A 25868-nucleotide genomic window follows, 5' to 3' on the forward strand; every position below is an offset into this window, starting at 1 on the left:
ATCGTTAACAGTGCAGCTATTCTTTGGATGGGAGACTATTCTTATGTAAACTGCATCTCTCCCCAAGTCTAGTTGCTCCTGCAGGTCAGCCACTGGTCACATTTTTAGTAGAATGCTATTGCTTCTTGTGCATGATTGATGTTTAGTTGTTTGCATAGTATAGTGTGGCTTACGTCTGGGTTTCCCAACCTGGGAATGATGGCCTGAGACAAGGAAAATAACTGACTTTCAGTTCTTTAGTCCCATCTCTGTCTTTCACTGAAGGACATTGCTCATTTAAGTCTCAAAGTTTCCTATGTTCTACACAAATGTAATGACCCCCTTAGTTTAATTGCTGAACATCATTTACATCAAAAGTAAAGAACTATGACTATAAGTCCTTTATACTAAAGAAATTAATCATTTTTTTATTTCCTACATTAATAATTTTGTTTTGTGTCCCTTATTTTTGGTCTTTGTTACAAACTGCATCCCACATTTGAGCCTTGGTAAGTTGAAAGGTATGCTTTTAGCAGCAGCCTCCTTGCCAACATTGGTCACTCTCTCCCAGCAGTTAGGACTCTTCTCTGCTGTAAAACTCAGCTGGCTCCCTGCCTATGTCATGCCCTCAGCATGCACAGCATAGCAGGCATAACAGCCAGCGGGGCAGGGAATGGGATGAGCCGCAGAGCAGCCAGTCAAACCAAATTCCTTCTCCACTCTACAATAAGTCAGATCCAATATGGAGAAAATGAGAGGGGCCAGGAGGATTCTTGAACATTTTTCCTCCTTCCAGTTTTGCATTTGAACTGTCCAATTTTTAAATGTTCAAACATTGGTTCATTTCAAAATAGAAAATTTTCAGATACAAAGACTCCCAAAAACTCTCAGACACTACCACAACTTGTACATTTGTTTTATTGGAAGATATATAAAATCATGAGTGGTGTGGAGAAAGTGAAGAAGGAAAAGTTATTGAATTGTTCCCATAATATAAGAACTAGGGGCCACCAAGTGAAATTAATGGGCAGCAGGTTTAAAACAAATAAAAGGAAGTTCTTCACACAACACAGTCAACCTGTGGAACTCCTTGCCTGAGGAGGTTGCAAAGGCTAGGACTATAACAGGGTTTAAAAGAGAACTAGATAAATTCATGAAGGTTAAGTCCATTAATGGCTATTAGCCAGGATGGGTAAGGAATGGTGTCCCTAGCCTCTGTTTGTCAAAGGGTGGAGATGGACGGCAGGAGAGAGATTACTTGATTATTACCCGTTAGGTTCACTCCTTCTGGGGCACCTGGCATTGGCCACTGTCAGCAGACAAGATACTGGGCTGGATGGACCTTTATAGTCTGACCCAGTATGGCCATTCTTATGTTCTTAGATTAGCTATTTAACTCATTTAATCCAACAAATTTGTTAGCTACAATTTACAGATGAATTGCATAATGGAAATGTTAGACAATAATACACAGTGAAAGTTAATGAGGTTTTAAGTACCACCATGATGAATGAGACAGATTTTAAGACTAAATTTACTTTAAGACTAAAGTAGCATTATCCATTGAGCCAAATGTACAACTATTGCTGACCAGGAGACAACTGCTGTGGGTACAAATTAAAGTACAATATCTAATTTCTTCAACTGAATTTAAGACTGCAAAATGTCTATTACAAAAATGTATGACTACGTTATCTGAAAAAACAAAAGTGATTTAGAGCTGTAATAATAGATACTTTGTACTAGATTTCTGTACAAAAAGTCAATTATCTACTATTAATTATATCTAAATTAATGTCACAAAAGAGTCCATAAAATCTGTAAGTTATGGTCTGATAAAGCAATTATGCATATGCTTAAATTTAAACCATGTGAATAATGCCACCCCTATTCAACAAGGAACTTAGGCACACGCCTAAATCCCACTCAGTCAATGGAATTTAAACACTTGCTCCCACCCCTCAAATTAATAAGAGTCATTGCCATGGTAACTGGACAAAACACTTTTTTGCTAGGTAAGTTTTCAAAAGAAGTGCTTGAAAGATGTGGTAACAAAGCAAGAAATGTCGGTTTTTCATTAAACAAGTTCTCAAAAGGACCAATGAGATTTTACAAGAGTTTCCAAAATTAGACCCACACACACAAAAAGTATGAGACATTTCTTCTCAAAAAGAAGGAAGAAAAAAATTGAGCACACACAGAGCTATCAAAAAGAAGTGCCTCTTAAGCATAAGTAAAGCAAGGCATTAAAGCAAGGCACACTGGGCCTGATTCTCATTTTCATTTCAGAATCATACCCAATTTGTTGTGTTGTTTAAACTGGACATTAAAAAAAATAATTAGAAGCATATATATGATTAAAATAATCTAGTGTAAACTTGTAAATTGTTTTTAGAGTGAATCTGAAATATTCAGGTAATGCAACACTTACTTTGTTTCTATACCATTAAGGGCTGCTAAAGTATTACACAGCACATATAGCAAACCATTATCAAGCAGCATATCTGCCATTTTAGAGCAGGAATTTATGATTTGTAGCAGAAGGCAGAAGGAATTATGCAGCAGTACGTTGTCATAGAGAGAATTCTCTATAAGTCCCAGAACAGGAATGACACACCATTTTTGAAAAAGTCCAGCATTTTTTACATCTTCCATGTCAAATCTATTAAAATAGAAACAAATAGGAATTCATCATCTGTCTGTAAAATAATCATCACAGTATGCACAACTGAATTTTCTAGATTATGAATACTAAGGAGAGTCTATGCTAACTGTTATGTACTGACCAGGGGATGGGAGTGATTTCCATGGCATCTCATTTCATGTCAGTGACAATGCTTATCTAATCTGTTAATGGTAATAAGAATTACAAAAAATGCTTGCAAGGCTTACAGGGAAATGAGACCCCTAAAAGAGATATTAATGTAGTTTTCATAAACTACAAATAGGTTTACACTACTCATTTCATAAATAGAAAAATCTGACTGTCAGCTTTTACTAAAAGCCAGTGGCACAAAAGTTCTCTCGTGACTCATTCTATTTCTCGTAATAAAATATTGCAACTGGCAGTGCCACTGTCATGAAATGAGGTATGGGTTTGCTGCAATAAAATAATCTACTGTTCAAGAGGAGGCTTTGATATACTGTATTCATTACTGCTGAAACTAATTAAAATCAAGGATGAATACCTTTTGTTCATTTCAACTCCAGAAGCCATAAACAGAACTACAGTCCTTGCATTAAGACTTTCTATCACATAATGGAAAAGGAATTAAAAATATATCGTCGTACCACTCTATTACTAATATATTCTGAAGTAAGCATCATAACAGATTCCTAAAAGGCTAAGTCTCATCCCCATCCACCTCAGTCCTTTCTGAGGAGATGTCTGCTTTTCTTCGTGGGGCTGGTAGGACATCTGGCAGGTTCAAAGCTTTCTATTAGCATGAATAGTTACCTTCTGGTATATGTAGGAAATAATCTGTGGGTACTGATCTCGCACTATAGTAGGCAACTGAAGCAAGAGCTTTTTCCTGATTGGGCAGACTGTGGGCCTTTGGCTATACCTGGATGTTAACTCTCCATTCTGTATTGTTAGATCTCTACAGTGTCAAACAGAAGGGTCTGACTAGCCATATATTCAGAGAAAAATTACTTCCCACCAATTTGGCGGAATAGGCTGCTTAAAGTGAGATTTTCTCTTTCCTAAATCCTTCTGTGGGATTCCTCCTCTTTGTGGTACAAGGATGTAGTACAAATTATAGAGATGATACTAAAGGAAACCTAGAGATTTTGATTTAGTTGCAGATTATGGTAGCAGTTGGCACAGAATTTTTTTTCTAGCTAGTTGTCACAATTTTGTAGGTAGGGTCTACAGTGGTGATTGAGTTATTAATATTGCCCAGTGTCTCATATGGGCTCTGACTGGAGAATGGCAAGGGCAAAACAGACTATGATGAGTTCAAAGGATGTAGAGAGGCCTCAATATTGAACAAGGATATGGGACTCCCTCTCTTCATGAAAGGTCAAGTGAAAGTGCACCATGTTCTGGTTGTTCAGTGGGCGTGGATGTGCCATTTTGCATGAGGATTGCAGAGTAATGTAATTAAGGGAAAACTGAGAAACTGAGTTTTTAGAGTTCCAATAAACTTGCAATCAGAAACATTTTTGGTGAGGAACTGTTTATAAGGCTGTCTGCTGTTGAAAACATGGTGGGACTTAAATGCAATTATATCCTTGCCATCAGCAGACAACTCAATATCGTTGTTTGAACTAAAACAGTGCACCTTCTGAATGCTGAAGAAAAGCAATACTTACTCTTCATCAAGACCAACAGATCGACCAATGAGCATTTCCAAAAAGCACTCCAAAAGTTCCTGAGTTCCTTGGTGAAGATACAACTGGTTGGCTAACAAGGAGAAGCCACGATTTTTTAAGAATTTCTCCTTTTGTTCCCTGGTTGCTCTGTTGAAATATGCATCCAACAACTAGAAAGAAATGCACAATTTTGATTCAAGATGAAATATTTTTATGTATCATTTCCTTGGAAGTTTAAATATTCTTGTTTGCAACATGTTCCATTCAGAAAGGAAGAGTTAAAATGCTTTAAAATTTTTCAGATTCCAAATTAAGTGACAAATTCTTTCCTTTGATTTTGTTTGAAATTTCCATTGACCTCAATCCATCCAAGAGAAGAAGATTATATATAAAAAACACATCTAGAATTATATAATCATAGGACTGGAAGGGAACTTGAGAGGTCATCTAGTCTAGTCCCCTGCACTCATGGCAGGACTAAGTATTATCTAGACCATCCCCGACAGGTGTTTGTCTAACCTGCTCTTAAAAATCTCCAGTGACGGAGATTCCACAGCCTTCCTAGACAATTTATTCCAGTGCTTAACCACCCTGACAGTTAGGAAGTTTTTCCTAACGTCCAGCCTAAACCTCCTTTGCTGCAATTTAAGCCCATGGCTTCTTGTCCTATCCTCAGAGGTTAAGAAGAACAATTCTTCCTCCTCCTCGTAACAACCTTTTATGTACTTGAAACTGTTATGTCCCCTCTCATTCTTCTCTTTTCCAGACTAAACAAACCCAGTTGTTTCAGTCTTCACTCATAGGTTATATTTTATTTTTTTATATATTACACCTAGAATAAGAATTATATTTATTTATATGAAAAATTGAACAAAAAAGTTTATTAAAAATCTATTTTACGTTTTATCTAAATTGTTACTGATTGGTGACTTAAGTGGTTTTATTTTTTATCTATCCATCCATCTACCGTTAACTAAACTTTTGAAGTTCTTCTTCAAACTACAAGCCAAAGCTACTCCGTAGTCCCTGCCTCAAGAGCAAAATTCTCCATTGCAAACTGTTTTCCTCTTCATAAAATGGAAAAAACCACTCTGACAAAATCGAGATAAAACCCATAGTCCGTTTAAGTTAATACCCAGGCAAGAGTCACACTGACTGCAATGGAAACTCTGCCTTGAGGAAGGATTTCAGGACTAAGCAAACACTAGAGGAAATAATTTTTGTATGATGCACTACCCCTACTGAAGGATGGTCATTTATTTTCTTATGTCACTCCAATTTTTAAGCGCTATTTGCTCCCATCATAGGATTTGATTTCTTTCATCTCTAACTTAAATTGTAGAATTTATATAACTATCAATTGAAAAGATACTTTTTATGAAGAAATTCTCAAACAGCTAAATATAATCAACTCAGTTTTAAAAAGGCTTTGTGGGGATAAGACTAGGGGAACATAATAAAGAAGTCAATCTTATTTTTGCTAACAATCTGCATATAAATAACATTTTAGATCGAACTTTGAATATATTCAAGTGAGCTAGTTTATATCTTTATCTGAGTTGCAAACATTTAGACTGTATATACTCCTACTTTAATGACTCCTTGTTGTATGAGAGGAGATGGATGGTTCACAAGAACGATAAGAGTGTCAGGCTGAATAAGTTTGTCTATCACATCTTCTAGCATGATATCTGGCAGGATTAAAAGAACTCCACGTAAGAGGTCATACAATCCACAGCATATAAGCACAAGGCAATCTTCTGTGGATCTGAAAACAAATAGGAAAATATGCTATTACTATATTGAATTTCCTATAAACCATAGGAGTGTATAAATACCATTAGAGGCTACCTGCAGGGGGAAAATGACCACACTGCACCTTTAAGTGCACAGGGGGGAAAGGGGGGTGTTCAGCTTACTGAGGGAGAAGGAATAGTGCTTTACAGGGGGGTGGGAGAGGCTCAAAAGCTGCTTCAAAAGGGGGAGTGGGTCAGCATGGTGATGCTGATTTATCCCCTGGGACTGGAAGGACTGAGCGGTTGAAAAAGGGGCAAACCTGGGCATGAGAGGCCTCTTTTTCCAAGAGCAGATGAAGCTGCTCCTTTTTAGGGGGCTGGGAAGGAATTTTTTCCTCACCACCAGATTGGCTTAGGTGGAGTGGAGGGGTTTTCGGCTTCCCCAGAGCTTTCACCACAGTGGGTTTGGGGGTGGGGGCTTTGTTATGCTGAGTGAATGTCAGAAATTATGTAAGTGTGGGGCAGATGTTCAGCGCAGGTACTCCATAGGGAGGATGTATAGTGACTAGATAAATGGCTTGGTAAAGGACTTAAAAGGGAAGTGTTGGTTAAAGGAGAGGAATGGGGAGGCTTGGGGCTCCTATGACTGGTCTCGCAGGGAGCCAACCTCCTTTTGTTTTAGCCCACCTTAGCCCTCCTTTGAGGTCCCAGCAATGGGTTGGGTGGGGAACCTGGATGGAAAAAGAGGGGGCTGGCAGAGCTGCCCTGGGTAGATATTGAAAGAACATGAGGATACCTGCACTGTACATGTTTATCTGCTGGGTAGTCCCAGACATCTAATAATAAAGTTGTGGCATGATTAAAACCACAGCAAGCGTCTCCAGTCGTCCTTTCAGTATAGCTAGACAAAGGTCAGACTAATGACAGTGTGACAAAGGTATTTGTCCAAACTCTTCCCAATGCTCTCCTCTTCTTCCTTTTTTAGGGCTTAATTCTTGACTGCAGTCAGTAGAGGGCAACATGAGCAGAGTTATTTGTATTACAGTAGTGTCCAAAAGGTTTCAGTCAAGTTCAGGGCCCCCCTGTGCTAGGCATCATATAAAACAGTTAACCCTTCAAGGCAGGGATTAGCTAAATAATGTGGAATTTGAAACAAAAGCAATTTTCTAGCACACTACTAGTTTAATGAATATATTTGCAAGTTTTCGCTACAGATGCAACACTAAATTTCAGACTTATTTGTTTAAAAAAAAAAAAAAAAAGCTAAGTATGTTGTCCTGAGCAAGAACCACAAAATATTTGTCGAGTCAAGGAGAAATTATTCTATATGCTGTGGCAGAAGTTACTGTACTATTAGAATTATTTCTGGAATGTTGAGGTATTGTAATGTTTCTTTAAAAAAAAAAAAAGAGAGTGTGCATACCTATAATCAGGTCTTTCAGATCTTTTAAAGGTCTGTTCACTAACTGAAGAGAAGGTAAGACTTTCCCATTCTTCAGGAAGTGCACTCCTATCTGTGAGGGTTGGCCAGCAAGCAACGGAGGATGATCCACTCTGAGCAGAAAACGCTAGACCCAAGCCTGCAAAATTATTTTGACTTTTCTGAAATGAAGACAGCCCCTTCAGATTGTCAGGACGGCGAAACAATGATTCAACTGCAGCACCATCCTCATTACTTTTCAGTTCTGCATTTAGCTCTTTGTTCTCAGATAATTCTAGTTCTTCTTTTGAAATGTCAACCAATGCTTCAGCAGATGTTAACTCCGAGTCACAAACTGTTTTTGCAGACTCACAGCTGCTGACACAGAGTTCCTCCTGTACCCTTTTTAATGTTTCAGAGTTTTCCACAAAAAGATTTTTTTCCTGTGGATCAACAGAGTCACTCTCCCCAACTTCCTGCAAGTCATCAATGCTTCTACCCAAGCTCCCAGGTAGGTTTTTCGGATGCACTTGTGGTGAGGAGGTAGGAGATGCTGGTAGGCTTTTGCAACGCCGTTCAGGTGCCTGAGTGTGTGTTATCTGTGGTACACTAATCTTGGAAATAATGTTTCCTGGGGAAGAGAACACAAAATACTGTTAGCATCTATTTTGTATTAGAAATGTTAATGTTCTGTTTCACCACCAACTAATATATCCACAAAATGCACCAAGTAATGTGCCTTTTGGCTTATTATACTGACAATCACAGTTTTCTCCCTGCCCCAAACATTAAATCAACTATGAACAGATACCACATTCATTTGGCATAGCAAGCCATAAAGTTTGCTCAACTATTGAGACATTTGATTTCAAAGACAAAATATTCAGTTTACATGAGTTACAGCATATGGCAATAAAATAATATATATACACAAGTTAATTCTCACAAAGCAGAATGATATTTTTTGGGCCCTCCTGATTTTGTTTTGATTTAAAGATTTCACCACTTAAATAGCAGATTCTAGAAGGTATGTTCTGTTATGTCTCATCCCTTCAGTTAAGTCAGTTGGCAATAAAACCCTGAACATATAAATGACTAAAGCTCTATATAATAAATAATGCCCTAAAAGATTAAGTGTTTGAATATGGCCAAATGTTGAATAAGTAAAGTTGTGTATATAGATCACTAGTGTTTAAAGGCGCAGCTCTGATCTCAGAGGCACAAACATGCAGCATCTAAAACTGGATTAGCCAGTCTACTTTTACTGAATGATAAATGTAAACTAAAGATAAATATTGCATCTTCAACTACTTCTGTAAACTAACTCTCAGTTCATCTAAATTTGTCTTATTCCGGATATTTTATTCCGTCTCCTCTTTGGAGCGTGTGAGCCTTCTTTCCACTCTGTATTCACAGAAAAACAATTTTTAAAAAGTAGAACTTAAGCATTTGAAGGACTATCAGCAACTATTGCACAAAAATATGGTTGTGCTAGGACACTACAGTCTTCATGAAAGGATGTTAGATCCGAGTATCTAATGCAATATTTCTAAAATCAAAAGTGATGCAATTTGACCAAAAAGGTTTTAGAATGATAGCTAATACTTCTGTCCGAAGTCAGTATATCAGGAATGCATTCCTAAGCACTGTCTGACACTTGCTGAAATAATAGAAACATATGAACCCCCTCCAGTAGTCAGTACAGAGCTGGTTGCTTGGGTGGTTTTACACGTCTTGCAGCTAAGTCAAAGATGCAAATGTAAGTGTGCAGCTCTCAGGAGCATCACATATTTTTGCAACAATCTGAGGAAGACCTGGCTATAACATTCATCTGTGATAGATGAATGGATAAACATTCTTTATTTAAAAAGAAATAATTTGTACTGAACTATAATTTATAATTGGTTTAGGACCTCATGTAAGAGAACGTATAATGAGTGGTATTCATGCAAAAAAAACTTATGAGGAGATTGCAACATTTCATGGCATGGCTCTAAGTGAAGTGAAAAGCATATCACTTTTTTTGGGGGGGGGGGGTGCACGGGGGGAGTCAAGCCTCAATCTAGCAGGTACATAACATTTGAAGAGCTAACTTGTAATATGTTTTTCACAAGGGAAGAACTGCTTCAACATTAACTGCAAAACGTATTATATTGGTCAGGTATGTGGTACTGTTGGGTTTTATATAATTGAAATTGCAACAGTCGCAAACAGGAAGTGAGAAATGGAAGCAAATCAAATCTATCCTGTAGATGTTGGCTAAATGGAAGCAAATTACATCTATTTTGTAGATGTTTGAATCCTGCAGTTTTAGCCAACAATTATACCTCATTGTGGATGTACATTAACTTCATAGTTAAGGCTGCACTGATAGTTCCATTGCAAGACTTTTTTTTGACCCAGCTTAAAATTTTGATCCAGGGATGATATTTGTTTGAAAATGTGTGTAATATACATTGAAAGACTACTTTTTTAAAATTCCAGAAGTCTAAAGCACTTTTCCCATACTGGTTAATAAAAGTGGGCACTTAATTTTTTGCTGGAATGACTTATGATTTGTTGGAAAGTGTGAAAATTACTAATTTGTACTTTATGCTAAAATGTTGCCTTGAAATCACAACAGTAGAAGATGATATTTTGGGACGTGGGTGGGGGGGGGAGGAAGAGGGGGGTGTTAATTTGCCCCAGCAATCTCCTTTGCATAACTATAGTATGTTTAGCACTCATACATGGAGAATGAAATCTCACTGACTACAAACTTTTTACATTTTAAAGCTCAACTGGAATATAGTGTACTGTAATAAAAAGCCCCGACAATTCTCTCTCAGGCAAGTAACTTGCTGGTCATCTAAGTCACACAATTTGGGATATACCTGGAATAAGTTGCTCCTTATAGGTTTTCCTACTTTATCTTTATCCTACTTTCTATAAAGTGTATTATTGTACTCACTGCACAATCAAACGCTGATTTTCTATTTTATACTAAACTAAAAATGGCCAAAATCATCATTTCTCATCATGCTCAAGTTATAAAATACTGATACAGTCTTTGTTATTTTGCACCAATGGACTGAATTTAAGCAGATTTTGCCACCACTCAAAATCTGCTTAAATTCAGTCCATTGGTGCAAAATAAAGACTGTTGCAAACTTTTCCCTTGCTTCATTGCCAAACCCAGAAATTGAGCATATGCTTTCCTAGCAGCAGGTATGCAATATAAATATTTTACCTCCCAGTGGTGAAGCAGTAAATCCAGCTGGACTTGCAGTTAAATGTGTAGGACTGTCAATTGATTTTCCACCAATGCTAGAATTTCTCAGGTACTTGATCGATTGGACCTTTTCCTGGAAAATTTTGCCATCTAGAAAAAAAAGGGGTGGGAGGAACAATGACTTAACTCTATGCAAGTTTTTTTCTTGGTGAATTAAAAAAACAAAACAAAACAAAAAAAACCCCATAGAAAACAAGTCAAAGTTAAGATTCAAAACATATCACTGCAAGGTTTAATGAGCCAAGCACTTTCCTTCCACATTTAAGAAACACATTACAGAATGAAAGAATTCTACTTTTGTTCAGTATAGTGGTGTTATACTTCACACTACGAGAATTTTTGAACCATTCCTCTCAGTGATTATATTCTGAAATGGTTCTCAAAATTATACATTTAAAAATAGCATTTCCAAGCTAACTGTTAGTAGCCATCTTGTTGAAAATTTTGTGACATCAAATAATGACACCCCTCCCTAATTCTCTTCCCCCACAAAAAAATTAGTTCCTGTATCAGATGAGCCAAGCCTCAGACAATCAGAAGTGGGCTCTAATTCTGTGCTAATAAAGTTGTACATGGAGTCATATTGGAGTGCAAATGCCAACAACTGCACACCATTCAAGTAGAGAGCCAATTACCCAAACTGAACATGCAAAGCAAATGCATCTGCAAAAGTAGAGTATGGTCTGAAAATTTGGCTCAACGCATTTAATATTTCCACCACAAAGGGTTTCACTATTTTCAAAACTACCTATCTACAATGTCAACAAGATAGATACTGGCAAAAAGCTTGGGAATGCCAACTTTAACGAGAATAAAATCTATAAAATGTATTTTGCACTACATAGATGTAAAAAATGCTTCTTTACAGAAAAAGATTTTAGAAGCCTGTACCCATTTTGTTCAGTACAGTAATGATTTACTACCACAGACTACAGGCCTGTTCTGGATTACAAATTTCCTAACTTCACCCACTTTCAAACACTTGTGTTCATTTTCTCTAGCTGAGTGCTGCCAGGAGATCACTGTATGTCTTCCACTGGTAGCTCAGAAGGATACTTGATGATAGTAACCTTGAGCAAAAGGAACCTTATGTGGTTAGTTGCAATTTGAAGGATCTCCCTCTTTCCTCTCTCCTGCCTCATCTCTGAGGGATCCTCTGACTGGATCCCTTCCAGCCTTAGCTGTCCACTCTGTCTTCCCTAAATATGAATTTTACATCACTGTCAACCAATCTCATTAAAAATTATTGAAGCTCAAAATAATGTATTTAAAATGGATTAAAATTCTAATACAGTTTGTTTTAAGAACAATAGAATCCTCTTAATTTGCAAATCTTGTTGGAACTAATGAACGAGTTAATCAATTGTCCAAATTATCCAAGTTAGCATGATGTACAGAACATTGCACGTGAATGATTTATAATAGTTTTCATTGGCTGCTTTAAGATGAAGTATTGTTAAGTTATGTAATATGCCTAAGAACTACAAATACTGTAAAATTGATGTACAAGGAGACATAAAACCAAACTGCCTGAAGTTAAGGCCCATACTTTGGGACTGCTAGCAAAACCACAAGTCATATCTGGAAAAGGGTTACTTACTAATTACAGAAGACAGTTTGCATGGAGCTACACAATCAAGAATTGTGCCCCTTGGGGCACCTTTCTAAGTATCAATGTATTTGGGAGGGTGCATGCACAACCCACTTGAGGCACTGAACACTGATGCCTGAGGATGGAGGAGTGACCTCTACCCTAACTGCTTATTAGTTCATTTGATTCATTTAAGAATTCTTTAAAAAAAGACGAAGATAGGGAAGGGGCTTGGAGCTATACACTTGTTCTTCTGAAGGAGCTACAATTAGTGACAAGAAACACTTTTCCTCTGAGAATTGCCTACATAAATTCACAATACTGGGAGTCTAACAAGCAGTAACAATCATCCAAGGAGAAGAGCCCAAGGAGAACTAGTTAGAGACGGCAGGAATGCTCTCCCAAATTGGCATTTAGATCTAGCTGCATAGTCAAGCAAGTATTGCTGTATGAATTTATTGACATCTCAAAATAGCAGCTCTGAAATACTTTTAACATGTTCACAAAGCCATATTATGAAAGCCATTTTTGATCTCATAGAATGTGCTCTAAAGCCCTCAGGTACTTAGACGTGCAATATCATAACAAGTTTGTCTAAGAGTTACTTAGAAGCTAGAGGATTTCCCCCTTGAATTGGTCTCCATAAACTGCAGTTGCATTTAGGGCAGTGGTTATCAACCTGGGGTCTGTAGACTATGTCTAAGGGGTCCGCAGAAGATTGTCACTAGCATAGAACACTGGTTTTCAGCCTGTGATCTGTGAACCCCTGTGGGTCTGCAGATTATGTCTAAGATTTCAAAAGGGGTCCACGCCTCCAAAAATTTTTAAGAGTCTGCAAATGAAAAAGGTTGAAAACCACTGATTTAGGGTATTCACGGATAGATTTTCACATTGGATCTATGTAACCTAGCCTCCCCTTATAAGCTAATTTGGGGAAGTGGTAAACAGAGTATGTCTAACCTTGGATCTGGAGGTGTAATCTGCAGCTTGAAGAGGCACCTTATGCTAACTTGAATAAAGCTTGCACACTAAAAATAGAAATGCAGCTGCTGCAGCATAAGAACTGGGAGGGGCTGGCTGCCCCAAGTACATACCTGTCCAAGACACTACGAACATGCTAGGGTAGCAAGCCCCTATCACCACTTGCACTGCCAAAGCTACATTTCTGCTTTTAGAGTGCTAGTTCAATCAGAGCTGGAAAGTACACCTTCAGATTGAAATGAAGACATACCATAAAATTAGTTTAGGTGGAACTTCAAGAGACCTTTCAGCTAGAGGTAAAACCACCGTATCTATATAGAACACTGAAGAGAAGGTACAAGCTAGCCCTTTCAAAAAACTCTCAACAGTAGGATGATTGAATATGAAGAACCCTGTAGGGTAAACTAACGGGGTTGCCTGAAAATCCTGTCGGAAATTAGTGTCCCTAAAGCAGATCTACTTCCCAATGGACAGTGCCGTCTAGAAGGTTACAAGCTTGCATACAATCCAATGTGGTGGATCTGTACAGGCGGTTCTCAAAGGAGATGTACTGTTAACATGTTGCAGACAACCCCATGTGTTAATTTAAAGGAACAAGGTCAGTTTTCCATTATTTCCAGCCAAAATGCATGGAACTCAACTGTTCTCTACAAACTATTTATGAAGTATTACTTAACATGATTTTAGTTATGTGAAAATGGCTGGCCAAGCTCTTTTGCTTTATTACCTACTGTTGCATAAACTGTAATTTTCAGTAATTTGGTACTGTGGTGCATTCACACATTCAGTATGTGTGATCCACAGAGAACCCTAATCTAGTCTTCCAAGTACAACTTCAGAGGTCAGGAACTGGAAGATTCTATAAGTGGTAGACTATTTGGCTTTGGGCAAGCCATTTACAAGTTAGTTTCCTCATCTGTAAGCCTGAGATAGTTTACCGACCTCAGAAGTGTTTACTTTTTAGAATTAATAGCTATCAAACACTTCAAAGATGAAAAAGAAGTATAAAATACAGCTACTAATTATTTATATATATGGTCTTTTGGGGGGGGGGGGGTTAATAATGAATAACCCAACCAGGTATCATGCAAAATATGAGGTTCAATTAAAGAATCTTTTTTGATAGAAATCAAAGTAGTTATAATGTATCACAAGAAATTTTGGTTGTAAGACTCAATTCAGTAGCTTTTGTAGAAATTACATGGTAGTGTACAGTACAGTCATTCACAGAACTGCTATTTATAAAATTAGCTGAGTTTTATTTTTAATCAATCAAATAGGTTGACATTTCATCTTATAGTCTATTTCTGGTTAAACAAAATATTGTATCTACCTATGTGCAGGGAAAAGTAGAAGTTGGTGGGATTGTGACAAACATATGTATTAGTGGGAGGGTGAACTGCTAAGAGGAAATTGAAGATCAGTGTCAGTAATTCCAGGTCTGGGGGAGATCCAAGCACTTCTTCAATTATTTTCACAAATGATCTACAAACCTCCCGAGGCAGGGATGTAAGATGCCCTTCCTTTTGCTCCTGAAAGAGAAATGCACAGGTAAAATTTCCTGAATGCTCAGTTTGTCAATTTATTTCATCACTATATTCTTCCATACAATAGATACAGGAAAAAGTTTTAGTACACTTTACCGAACTTGGAAGAAGTTACTGTGTCCATTCAATATTACCTGCAACTAGCACGCCTGAAACACAACTGTAATACTAATAAATTACACAGGTACACTTTTTTAAAAAATGGAAGTTTGTTCCATGGAAGCACTTATACATAATCTGAAGTTGCAATGTTAATGACATCTATAGATCTAATAAAAATTAATAGATTTTGAAATATTAACTACAATTGTACAACTATTTAATTGAATAAAAAGACCTAAGGTTAGATTTACAAAAATCCCACTAGATGGAGTTAGGAGGCTAAACTATTTAGACACTTTTGTAAGTCTTAGTAGGCATCTAACTGCCTCTTCTTCGGGCACCTAATTTTGTAAATTTACTTGTATTACAACACAGAAGTGCTTGAAATTAGCAATTGCTATTTTTTCTCTGAACTCCTCTAGGAGTTAAGTTTAAAAGGCAAATCCATTTACAATAATTTAGAGTCATAACACAAACAGAGGTGAGACTATTATTGCATAGGGCATTGGTTAGATCAAATTGTTAAGTGTTAACAAAGTGTTCAGTGCTGTACAAGACAGACTAAGATGGTTCTGTACTGGGAAGCACAGCCTATGAGAGTCAGATGTAAAACAAAATTCATTAGAAGCAGATGGGGGTGAAAAAAATGTCATTTTCTTCCCAGTCGCTTTAAGGATTAAGAGAGTTTGAGGTAATTCTTTCTAACAGGGGAGGAAGTGATGTGAATCAAAGATATTGAAAAGTATGTAAAGAAGAGTGAGCAGTGCCTTACATAATCGGCTTCAACTTGCGAACATGATCTAAGAAAAAAAAAGATAAACTAGGAGGTTATGCACAGCTGCAACAGACACATGTTTCAGAGTAGCAGCCATGTTAGTCTGTATCCGCAAAAAGAACAGGAGTGGATCCAATGAAGTGAGCGGTAGCTCACAAAAGCTTATGCTCAAATAAATTTGCTAGTCTCTAAGGTGCCACAAGTACTCCTTTTCTTTTAACAGACACATGAAATCACTAGGAAAAAGTGACTAAAGAAAGCAGTGTAAAGAAGTATAAGGTAAATATTGGGCATGTGTTTTCGGAGAAGGTAATTAAGAAGAGTAGGGTAAAGGAAAAATGGGATTAGATAAAATAGAACATCTGTAAGGAATAAGTCATCTAGCTTCATGTCATGTTCTAATTAATGCTCTTAAGAGGCATGCAACTATAGTTAAAAGAAAGGTACTCCTGTTTTGTGGCAATATTTGACTTCAGATTATGAAAACAAGTCAAGACATTTAAAAAAATCCATATTTCTTTATTCAAATGGAATGAGAATCATAGAGGTATATTTTATAGAGGTATATTATAGTCATACCCCTTCAAGGATATGCTACAATAATTTGTATCATTGTGTTTTCTTAGGAAATCATGAAAGTGACGGATGGTTATGCATTAAATAAAGTTTAAACCACCTTTTGAAAACTTATAAGGGCTGATTACAAAAACACTAGCCCTACCTGTGCTTTTCATTAACAGTGATTTGAGAGTAAAGCTAGACAGATATTCAGTATGGAAGATCTAATACATATTTGATATTACATAGAACAGTGTTTTTCAAACCATGGGTTGTGACCCACTACTGGGTCATGGCATGTAAGGCACTGGGTCGCATTGCTCTGGTCAGCACCACCAACCGGGACGTTAAAAGTCCCATCAGCAGTGCTGCCCAGTAAGACAGGGTAGTGGCTACCTTTTCCGACACTGCACCATAAAGGCGGCCAGCAGTGGGTCCGGCTCCTAGGTTGGAGGGCTCTGCACCCCCCGGGCTCTGCGCCCTGCTCCTGCCCCGAGCACTGGCTCCGCACTCCCATTGGCTGGAAACCAGTCAATGGGAACTGGGGGCGCGGTGCCTGCGGGCGAGAGTTGCGCACCTCCGCCTAGGAGCCAGACCTGCTGGTGGCCACTTCCAGGGTGTGGCATGGTCCATGGTGCCAGGACAGGTGGGAAGCCTGCTGCTGCACCACTGACTGGGAGCCACCAGAGGCAAGTCCGCACCCCGACCCTGTGCCCCATTCCCCTGCCACAGCCCTGAGCCCCCCCAAACCTGGAACCCTTCCTGCACCCCAACCCCCTCATCCCCGGCTCCACCCCAGAACCTGCACCCCCAGCCAAGAGCACTGACCCCCTCCCCGCAACCCAACCCTCTGCTCTAGCCCAGAGCCCCCTCCCACACCCTGAACCCCTCATTCCCAGTGCCACCCCGCAGCCCTCACCCCAACCCTCTGCCCCAGCCCTGAGCCCCTCCCACAGCCCAAACCCCTCATCCCCAGCTCTGTTGGGTCACAGGCATCAACCATTTTCTTCAACTGGATCCCCAGGAAAAAAAGTTTGAAAGCCACTGACATAGAAGGACCATCTTAGCATTCCAGTGGCAATGTTCTGGGGTATAGGAATCAGAGTCCACATCCCTTGCTCCTGAGGTTGGCAGGAATGGTGGCATTACACTCAGCCATTGGGGGTACTAGAGGATCTTGCATCAACCACCGATGACCTTTACAACTGATGTGTTCTGGTGAAAATACCACTACTTTATAATGCCTCCTAGAGGGTAAGAAGGGGGAAGGACTAATCTTTATGGGGACACTTAGAAAAGTAAAACTAAAAACATTGAAGAATGAGGTGCACTTTGTTTTTAGTTTAAACTGAATTATTTTCCAAGCACAAAATAATAGATAAGATTAAAAGTACCTGCAGAACCTGACATGTTAGCAGGAAGTGATGCACCACTCGAGCTTTCAACAGTTGTTTGATGTTAAACATCTGTTCGTGATGGTTAGCTCTGATAAGGATTTCCAGAGCTGCTAAAAGAGTTTCCCAAACACCTTGCTAAAAAAACAAAAACAAATAATAGTATAAAACAAGCAGCATCAAATATAGAACTGTTACTATCTCCCCATCTCTCTATTTTATAGGCTATGCTATCCTACTTTCAACAGATTAAGACGGTAATATGAAGCATTAACTGAATCAAGATGCTTTTTACCAGAGTTTACATGCACAGAAGGAAGAGGAAAATTAAAATTTTCTTCCAAACTCTGACCTAGAAGAAGCATGTTAAGGGGCATAATTTAGTTTTTAATCCTTAAAATTTGAGATTCCTTTAACATCTATACCAAGTTCTGCAAAGTTAATGAAAAACATCAAAAAATTATCACTATATGCAGTATTGTTGTAGCTGTATTAGTCCCAGAGTATTGGGGAGACAGGGTGGGTGAGGTTCTCTCTTTCAGGTCACCTGAAGAGCTCTATGTAATCTTGAAAGCTTGTCTCTCTTGCCATTAGAAGCTGGTCGAATAAAAGATAACCTCACCACCCTTCTCTCTCTAAAAATGTATAACAAAATTGAAGGATTTGCTATTATACCCTTGCTATAACACTGAAAGCAATCATGAAGATCTGTGCTATATTTAGGTTTATTCTGGGTACAGACTATTTTGGTAGCTATTTTGGTAGATTTTCAAATCGCCAAACTAGTATGTAGAGAGCAATTTCAAACTAAGTAAGGATGATGACAAAAAGGAAGTACTGTACTTTTCTTAGATAGGAATCCATTTTATTTATCTGTATAAAGAAGGTAAATACCTGTGCTTTAGACCATATCTTCCAATCAAGCAGCAACTCTTCTAGCAATTTAATATCTTGTATTACTGCAATGGAATCTGCATCAAGCATGAATTGTCCGCTCTCATTTATATTAAGAATCTCATCACTGCAGCATCCTTCAAGAAGTGTCTTAAAACAGAAAAACAAAAAGGACTTGAGGTTTTGATTGGAGTACTGAAGACCACAATTACATCCATCCATATTTTAAGAAGAGTTGTTTCCAGGCCATCCTTATCTGCATCTTTTCTAGAATTATGATGCAACATAATAGGCAGCAGGTTTAAAAACAAACAAAAGGAGGTATTTCTTCACGCAGTGCACAGTCAACCTGTGGAACTCTTTGCCAGAGGATGCGGTGAAGGCCAAGACTATAACAACTAGATAAATTTATGGAGGATAGATCCATCCATGGGTATTAGCCAACGAAAGCAGGGATGGTGTCCATAGCCTCTGTTTGCCAGATCCTGGGAGTAGGTGAGGGGATGGATCACTTGATGATTACCTGTTCTGTTCATTCCCTCTGGGGCACCTGGCATTGGCCACTGTTGGAAGACAGGACACTGGACTAGATGAACCATTGGTCTGACCCAGTATGGCCGTTCTTATAGGTATACTTAATCCTGTGTCAGCACTGAATTAGAGGTGGACTAGACCTCCCAGTCTTACATTTCTAGGATTCTATGAAATTTATAGAAACCCCTCATCTTTTTTTCCCCCTCTTAAAAAGGCATTTTAGTAATCAGAAAGCCCAGAGAGCTTTTTATGGCTTACCAGGCCTACTTTCCAGAAGTGATTAGTGAGTTTAGGTGCCCAATTTGATACACTTTAGGAGGGGCCTGATCCTCAGAAGATTGGTGTACAGCACTTTCTGAAAAATCAGGTCTCTCTTAGGTGTCTCAAATTGGCCATCCAAAGACTAATCACTTTTGAAAGCCTTAGCTGTAGACCAACTTCAGAAAACATGTCTACAGAATTTAAGGATTATAGTCTACCCTCTCAATAGGACAATGCACACATACATTATATGCCCATTTCAAATAAACATTCTCAAGCAAAAATGAAGCTCTGAAAGATTCAAAGGCAGTCATGGGGATGGTCAAATCTACATGTAAGGGATTACATAGATAAGAGTTTTTGCTTTCAAGATTTATTCAAACTCTTCCTCGTCTCTTCCCAAAACATCCTACAGCATCTACTGTGATAACAAAGTGAACAGTGTCAGTTCAGTCCCCTCTGAAATAATATTTTTAGCTTCCACTTCCGATTTAAGATTTCACCTGTAGGTTTCTAAAGTTGATCTTCTGTTTAGCTTGTCATCTTAAAATAACTTTGCCAAGTGGGGGACAATTATAGAAAATTATATTTGCAGTTGTTTCTTTCCCCTCAAACCCAAGTGGTTTCTGTAACATTCTCTCATTTCACCCATCCTCTCAGTTTCTGGATTGAGAGCAATTGTTCCTGCATTGGACAGGCTCCAAACCAAAAATCTGCATCCCAAGTAGGGCTTCAAATCTAGGACTAAGAGCATAGAGGATCTTCCAAACAACAATATAGTCCAAATTAAACTATACAAACATTTTTAACAGCACTATACCTTCAAAATGTGAAATCCAACAATACACTTGGGTTTGATCAACACCTGATGGATCATGGAATATCCATTACAGTTTTCCATCTCTTGTATTCTCTGTTGATTGTATTTTGTTAATGAGAGTATAACTTGTAGCGCTAAAGCTTGAGTCTCTTCACAGTTGCTGATATCAATAACCTAAAAATAAGCCAGTTTTAATAATTCAAGTGAAACATCTTTGATAGATCTAGTGTAATGGACAGATTTATAGATATTCTATAGAAGGTATTAATTACATGACTCCAGGCTACAATTTGTCTTAAGGCTCAGTTAGGGTTTCATATCTATACAGAAATAATATTCCATTATTCTATCTAAAAACACAGGATCCCTAATGGAGTTAATGAAGATCTTCCAACAAGTCCGAGACCCATGACAAAGATCACTGGAGTGAAAAAAAGATGCTCCAAAAAATAAAACCCTAGCAGAAAAGTATAAACAGCTCCCTATCATTCTGGGAAATCACATGTGCAGCAACTGCTCAGTGAGGGTGAGTATTTTATATAAACAGGAAGAGATGCTTCCTAAATGCTATAAAAGCACCTTCATTTATGGCTCCTGGAGATCTAGAACACAGCGGACTGCCTGTAACAACAGCAGTCTGCTCCAGTGTTAAAACTCTATTACACATAGCACCGAGGTAGAGGCAGCTGTGCTGCTGGATAAAGCTAGTAAACAGACAGTACAAGTATTGAAGCAGTAAACAATGGGAATGCAGTCCTGAACCCTACGACAGACAACCCATAACATTTGAATTAAGTCAGAGATGTATGAGAAGGAAGGCTCAATTGACTTTGTACACATTCAGATCCTACTCTGCTGTTGTGTACATGTAACAATGCTGCATTTATAACACCTGTGCTGTTTGACAGCTCTAAAATCATGCTGCAGTGGTGTGAACATTGTGTATGGTAGAATGTGTAGTTATGTAAAACTTAAGTAACATAGTAAAAATTAATAGGAATAATTTCCATTGCAGACTTTGCCTGAACACCAGAGAGCCTCATTCCCATACAAATTGATATGATTTATCAGTAAGATAATAATTTGATGGACTGTGCAAATGAGTCTTGGAATCACATTAATAAACTTTGGGAAACCAGACATTCCAAGTACAAGGACTCCACTTTAGCCCCTGTATCTGCTATGATTCAATATGTGGACAGACAAAAGATGCAAAAAAATCAACCTGCCTTGATTTGTTTCATTAAAAAAAAAAATTAAGATTAAGATTATCATTCTGAGTAAGGGATTTAGTTTTGATGAGACCTTTGTGTTAAACTATTTTTATTTAGAGCTTACCCCAAAAGTAAGCAAGCTCTATAAACTGCTTGTGCCCCTCCCCACACCCAGGATAGCATCCTTTAAGGTTTACACACGTTTAGATTCATTAAATCTAATTTGCACCACTTTGTCAGATGTGCACAGTGCACAAAATAGGTGAATTTGGTCCCATACTTATTACATGCACTATAAACACACAAAGTCTTTGTGCTAAAAAATAGAACTATGAATAGGTCCACTGTATTTCAAAACAAATTTTTTTTTTTGGAACAGCAGTTTGTAACCAACACATGAATTCAAATATTTATATGTGAATAAGGATGGCTTTTGAAGAAACATAATGGCACAGGTTAATGAAAAGATTAAACAAAAGTTACGTTTTCATTATATAAACTCCAAAATATTTTAAATGCAAGCCATATCTTGATATTTTAGAGGCTAATACCTCCATAAAGTCAGATGCAATGTACAATAACACAAATTAAACTCAAAAATATTGTAAGTATAATTTGCACAGGAACTTGCAGGATATAATCACGGGCTGTTACAACAGCTTCCTGTTTCTTTTAAGATGCACAATAACCACATTGCATTGGTTGGTTATGTTACAAACTACATTTTCCATAATGTCAAAAGCATAATTTTTAAAAAATAAGCGAATACTGCATTTCAAAATTCTAACAGGAGAGCTGAGTCTTAAAACCACAATAGATGTGTTAGACTGAGGGGGAAAATTTTAACAACGTTTAAAACTCTTACCCTAGCAAAGAGAAAGACAAATGCACCTGTTCCTCCAATCTCATGCAGTATGCCCTGAAGAGTTTTATATTCAACAGGCTGAAGCATTTTCAGGTGATGAGGATCCAATAAATTGCTCTGAACTTCTTTTGAACTGAAAGGTCTCTGAGAGGGCATAGTTTTCACTTGACTTTTCAGTCTAATAACTGGTTCATAGATGGTGTACTGAGCAGGGCAGCAAGTGGTATAGACAACAGCGAGACTTTCCTAAAACATACATTTAAAGAAAGTTCCAGTTTCTACTCAGTTCTTACTTTGCCTTAAAGAATACAGAATAAGCTTATGGCCTAGGAAATACAAAACAATAGCTTCAATAAACTTGTTTCTACTCCTCTCTCAAAATATCTTTCTAAATATACATTTGAGAGGCTGAGACACAATGTGGTTCCCAGGCTTTAGTCAGGATATTTGATTTCTGAAAACAGTCAGGTTTCAGAGTAGCAGCCGTGTTAGTCTGTATCCGCAAAAAGAAAAGGAGTACTTGTGGCACCTCAGAGACTAACAAGTTTATTTGAGCATCAGCTTTCATGAGCTACACGTGAGCTGTAGCTCATGAAAGCTGATGCTCAAATAAATTTGTTAGTCTCTGAGGTGCCACAAGTACTCCTTTTCTGAAAGCAGTCACTATCTGAGATTTCCCCTCCACCTTTCCCCCAAAACTTTTAGAAATATTGTACATTTAAAAAAAATAAAAAAAGGTTATTTACTGGTGGAAGGGATAAACAAGCTTCACTTTTTTTTTTTTTTCAAATGGAAAAGGAAAATTTTAGCAGTGCCTCATGGTGAAGAATACAGGTGCTCCTTTAAATAAAAAGGTTTGCTATAACACAATTTTCACCTTCTACTCTTTGTTCTCCGGTCTTCTAATCTGCTCACATACCAACATTCTTAAGGATGATGCCTAATACACAGGAGACTACTTCAGAAGCCTCATTAGATGAGGTGAAAAGGTAATGAAATTAGAGCAAAATTCACCTTCTATCATAAAAGAAATAATTCACCCCTCAACTCTAGACAGGGCTAAAGAGTACAGAAGCAGCTTGCACGGGGTTAAAAAAACAGGCTACGGTTTCATTTGAAAAATTACTATTTTTTTCCCTCTGCAAGTCTTAAAAATCAACTCACTCATGAACAGACAACTATATTTCTCTGAACATTTTGCTATTTAAATGTTTAGGTCTTCCTTAACTGTGAAACAAAGTAAGGTAATAAAAGTTGTGTCACTCTGGTGCATTAGGCATTCCACCTACACCACTGTTCCATCTCCTCTCCCCTCCAGCCCATTTATAAGTCCCTCTAATACCTGTAAGCAGGGATGCGTGCAGGAATTTAAATTTGACTGTTTTTGGAGAGGCATGTTAAAAACACACACAAACAAAAGGTTCGCGTGAACACCCCCCCACCCATGCCTGGCACTCTTGGGACGCCTCTGGCGGGGACACCCAGCAGTGAGGAGATAGCAACACTCTGTGTCCCTGCAGCCCGGGGACAGAAGCAGCAGCAGGGCTGCTGGCTGCCAACTGTGCTCCTCCTCCCACCCACACCCCTACAGTTGCTACTTCTCCTTCCCTGATGCTGGAGTCCCAGCCCTGCTGCCTGCTTTGCAGATCGCCCGCTGAGGTGAATCACGGGGTGGAGGCAGAGGCAACAAATGGGACTCCAGCATCAGGGAAGGAGAAGCAGTAGCTGTAGGGGTGAGCAGAGGAGGAGCTCAGCCAGCAGCCCTGCTGCTTCCTCCCTCCCCAGGCTGCAGGGACACATGGAGGTTTTTATGGAAGCCCATGCCCCTGCTTGTCCTCCCGTTGTGCATGCCTCTACCTGCAAGCTTCATGTTAACAATTAACAGAACAGCAAGTGAAGACAAAATAATCTTGATGAATGATGGAGGGGGCAAAAGTCATCTGCTACTTGCTAACAAGGTGCCCAACTCAACGTCCATTGAAATCAATGGGAATCCTTTCCACTGAGTTCTCACTGAAATCAATCAGGCCTCAGGGAAACTCCCATTTTTGGAGAGGAGAGGGCCTCAAATGAAAGAGCACAAAACAAACAAAACTACAAATAAAATCTCTTGTACAGACCAGCATTTCTGTGCCAATGTAATTTAAGGCCCCGATTTGTTAATGCACTGCTAAGAGTTTAAGACTCAGGCTTTAACTTGGACCAAAAACTTACAGTTAAAGGTCCAGTGTCCACTTCTTTCTTTTTCATAAAGAGTTCCTTAATTTGTTCACACTGTAGAATGTCTTTACTTATATATTTGGAGTAGTCAGTCATTGCTTTGCCATATTTACAAGGCATTATAGAGGTAAAGTCTGGCCCACAGGTGTATAAGTAGAATGCTTCCTCTGGACCAATCTTTGCACCTAAACAGAAAAATAAAAATCTAATTATCTATCTTCACACTGTTTACAATCATTCATATGCAAGCAACACTGAATTCAGGGATCTCTTTACTATTTAGTAGAGCCTTTATTTTTTATTGTAGTAAAATTGCATGTTAAAAAGTTTGTTTCGCTCATATTTACATGATCTTTACATTCAAAATATGCAAGTTAAATGGAAAGTTATATGTATATTTTTTGCTTTTAAATAGATAAGTACCATTAAAGAGAAGCAGATTTCCCAGATCCCATTTCCCAGCCAATTGTAGCAGTTCTTCTTGAGATGATGTGCAATGACCAACCATACAAAATGTTTTATTGCTGTCAGATAAACTTGTTTTTCTTGGTAGAGTGTAATCTAAACTGATCTCACGTTTCCTAAAATATAAATAAAAAAGCAGAGTTTAAATATTGCAAAGTTCTTGAAAAACCTATCTAAAATATTCAAAGTACAGTAAATTGGATTAACTTTCCAGGATTGTGTTCGTTTTTAAATATTAAAAGATACACTGTCAAGATATAAAATTAAACATATTAGCCTCTTAGATTACTACAAAAGCTTTAAGAATATATTTATAATGCATTTAACCATTTATACTACTTACTGTTTGCATTTCACTCAGTTTAGATAGTGAACCTAGAGACTATTAGTTTCACTTCCTTGTCAATTATTAGCAAACTGCTGTTAAGGCTTGAGGGACACAACAGAATTATGAGGTGCATAGAATTAACTCCGCACCCTTGCCAAAAAAACCTCTCACTAAAGCAAACAGCAGTTGTACACAGACAACTAGTTAATCTGAAATTGGATTTGTAATTCTAAATAATACTGTGCAATTTTAAGGCCCCGATTTTAAGGTGGAACAATTTTAATATTTTAACGCCGGAACGAAGATTTCCCAAGTCACTTGCCTGCTGAACAGATTCTAAAAGAATTTTTTTTTTTAAGGAAGGAAGGAATTCACAATTCTTTGTAGTATATCATATTTTAGAAGGCAGCATACCAACCACGTATTAATACTTCAAACACAGAATCTACACATCCTCCAGGATCTACACATTAAGAGCAGAAGATAATTCTCTGACATTCAACGCTTTCCTTCTGCTCCTCCCTCTCCAGCTCATTCTCAAAAAAATGAGTGCCCTGTCCTCCCATAAACATGCCTTCCTTCTCAGCAAGGCACCA

The 25868-nt window shown here is 38.1% G+C and overlaps 1 protein-coding gene across 1 annotated transcript in view; it reads right to left on the reverse strand.

The window, feature by feature from the left end:
* LYST (lysosomal trafficking regulator) overlaps window positions 1-25868 on the reverse strand; it is a 127518-nt gene that overhangs the window by 66581 nt on the left and 35069 nt on the right. Inside the window, exons 14-25 of the mRNA XM_084625190.1 lie at window positions 24903-25060; window positions 24474-24664; window positions 22260-22505; window positions 20181-20354; window positions 18566-18715; window positions 17672-17809; window positions 14629-14827; window positions 10682-10813; window positions 7456-8083; window positions 5887-6064; window positions 4297-4466; window positions 2411-2641 (exon numbers count right to left, since the gene is read on the reverse strand). Of these exons, the coding sequence (XP_084481316.1) occupies window positions 2411-2641; window positions 4297-4466; window positions 5887-6064; window positions 7456-8083; window positions 10682-10813; window positions 14629-14827; window positions 17672-17809; window positions 18566-18715; window positions 20181-20354; window positions 22260-22505; window positions 24474-24664; window positions 24903-25060 (2595 nt within the window). The remainder of the gene's footprint in view (window positions 1-2410; window positions 2642-4296; window positions 4467-5886; window positions 6065-7455; window positions 8084-10681; window positions 10814-14628; window positions 14828-17671; window positions 17810-18565; window positions 18716-20180; window positions 20355-22259; window positions 22506-24473; window positions 24665-24902; window positions 25061-25868) is intronic.

The sequence above is a fragment of the Lepidochelys olivacea genome (assembly GCF_965140295.1).
Source record: "Lepidochelys olivacea isolate rLepOli2 genome assembly, chromosome: 3".
Taxonomy (NCBI): domain Eukaryota; kingdom Metazoa; phylum Chordata; order Testudines; family Cheloniidae; genus Lepidochelys; species Lepidochelys olivacea.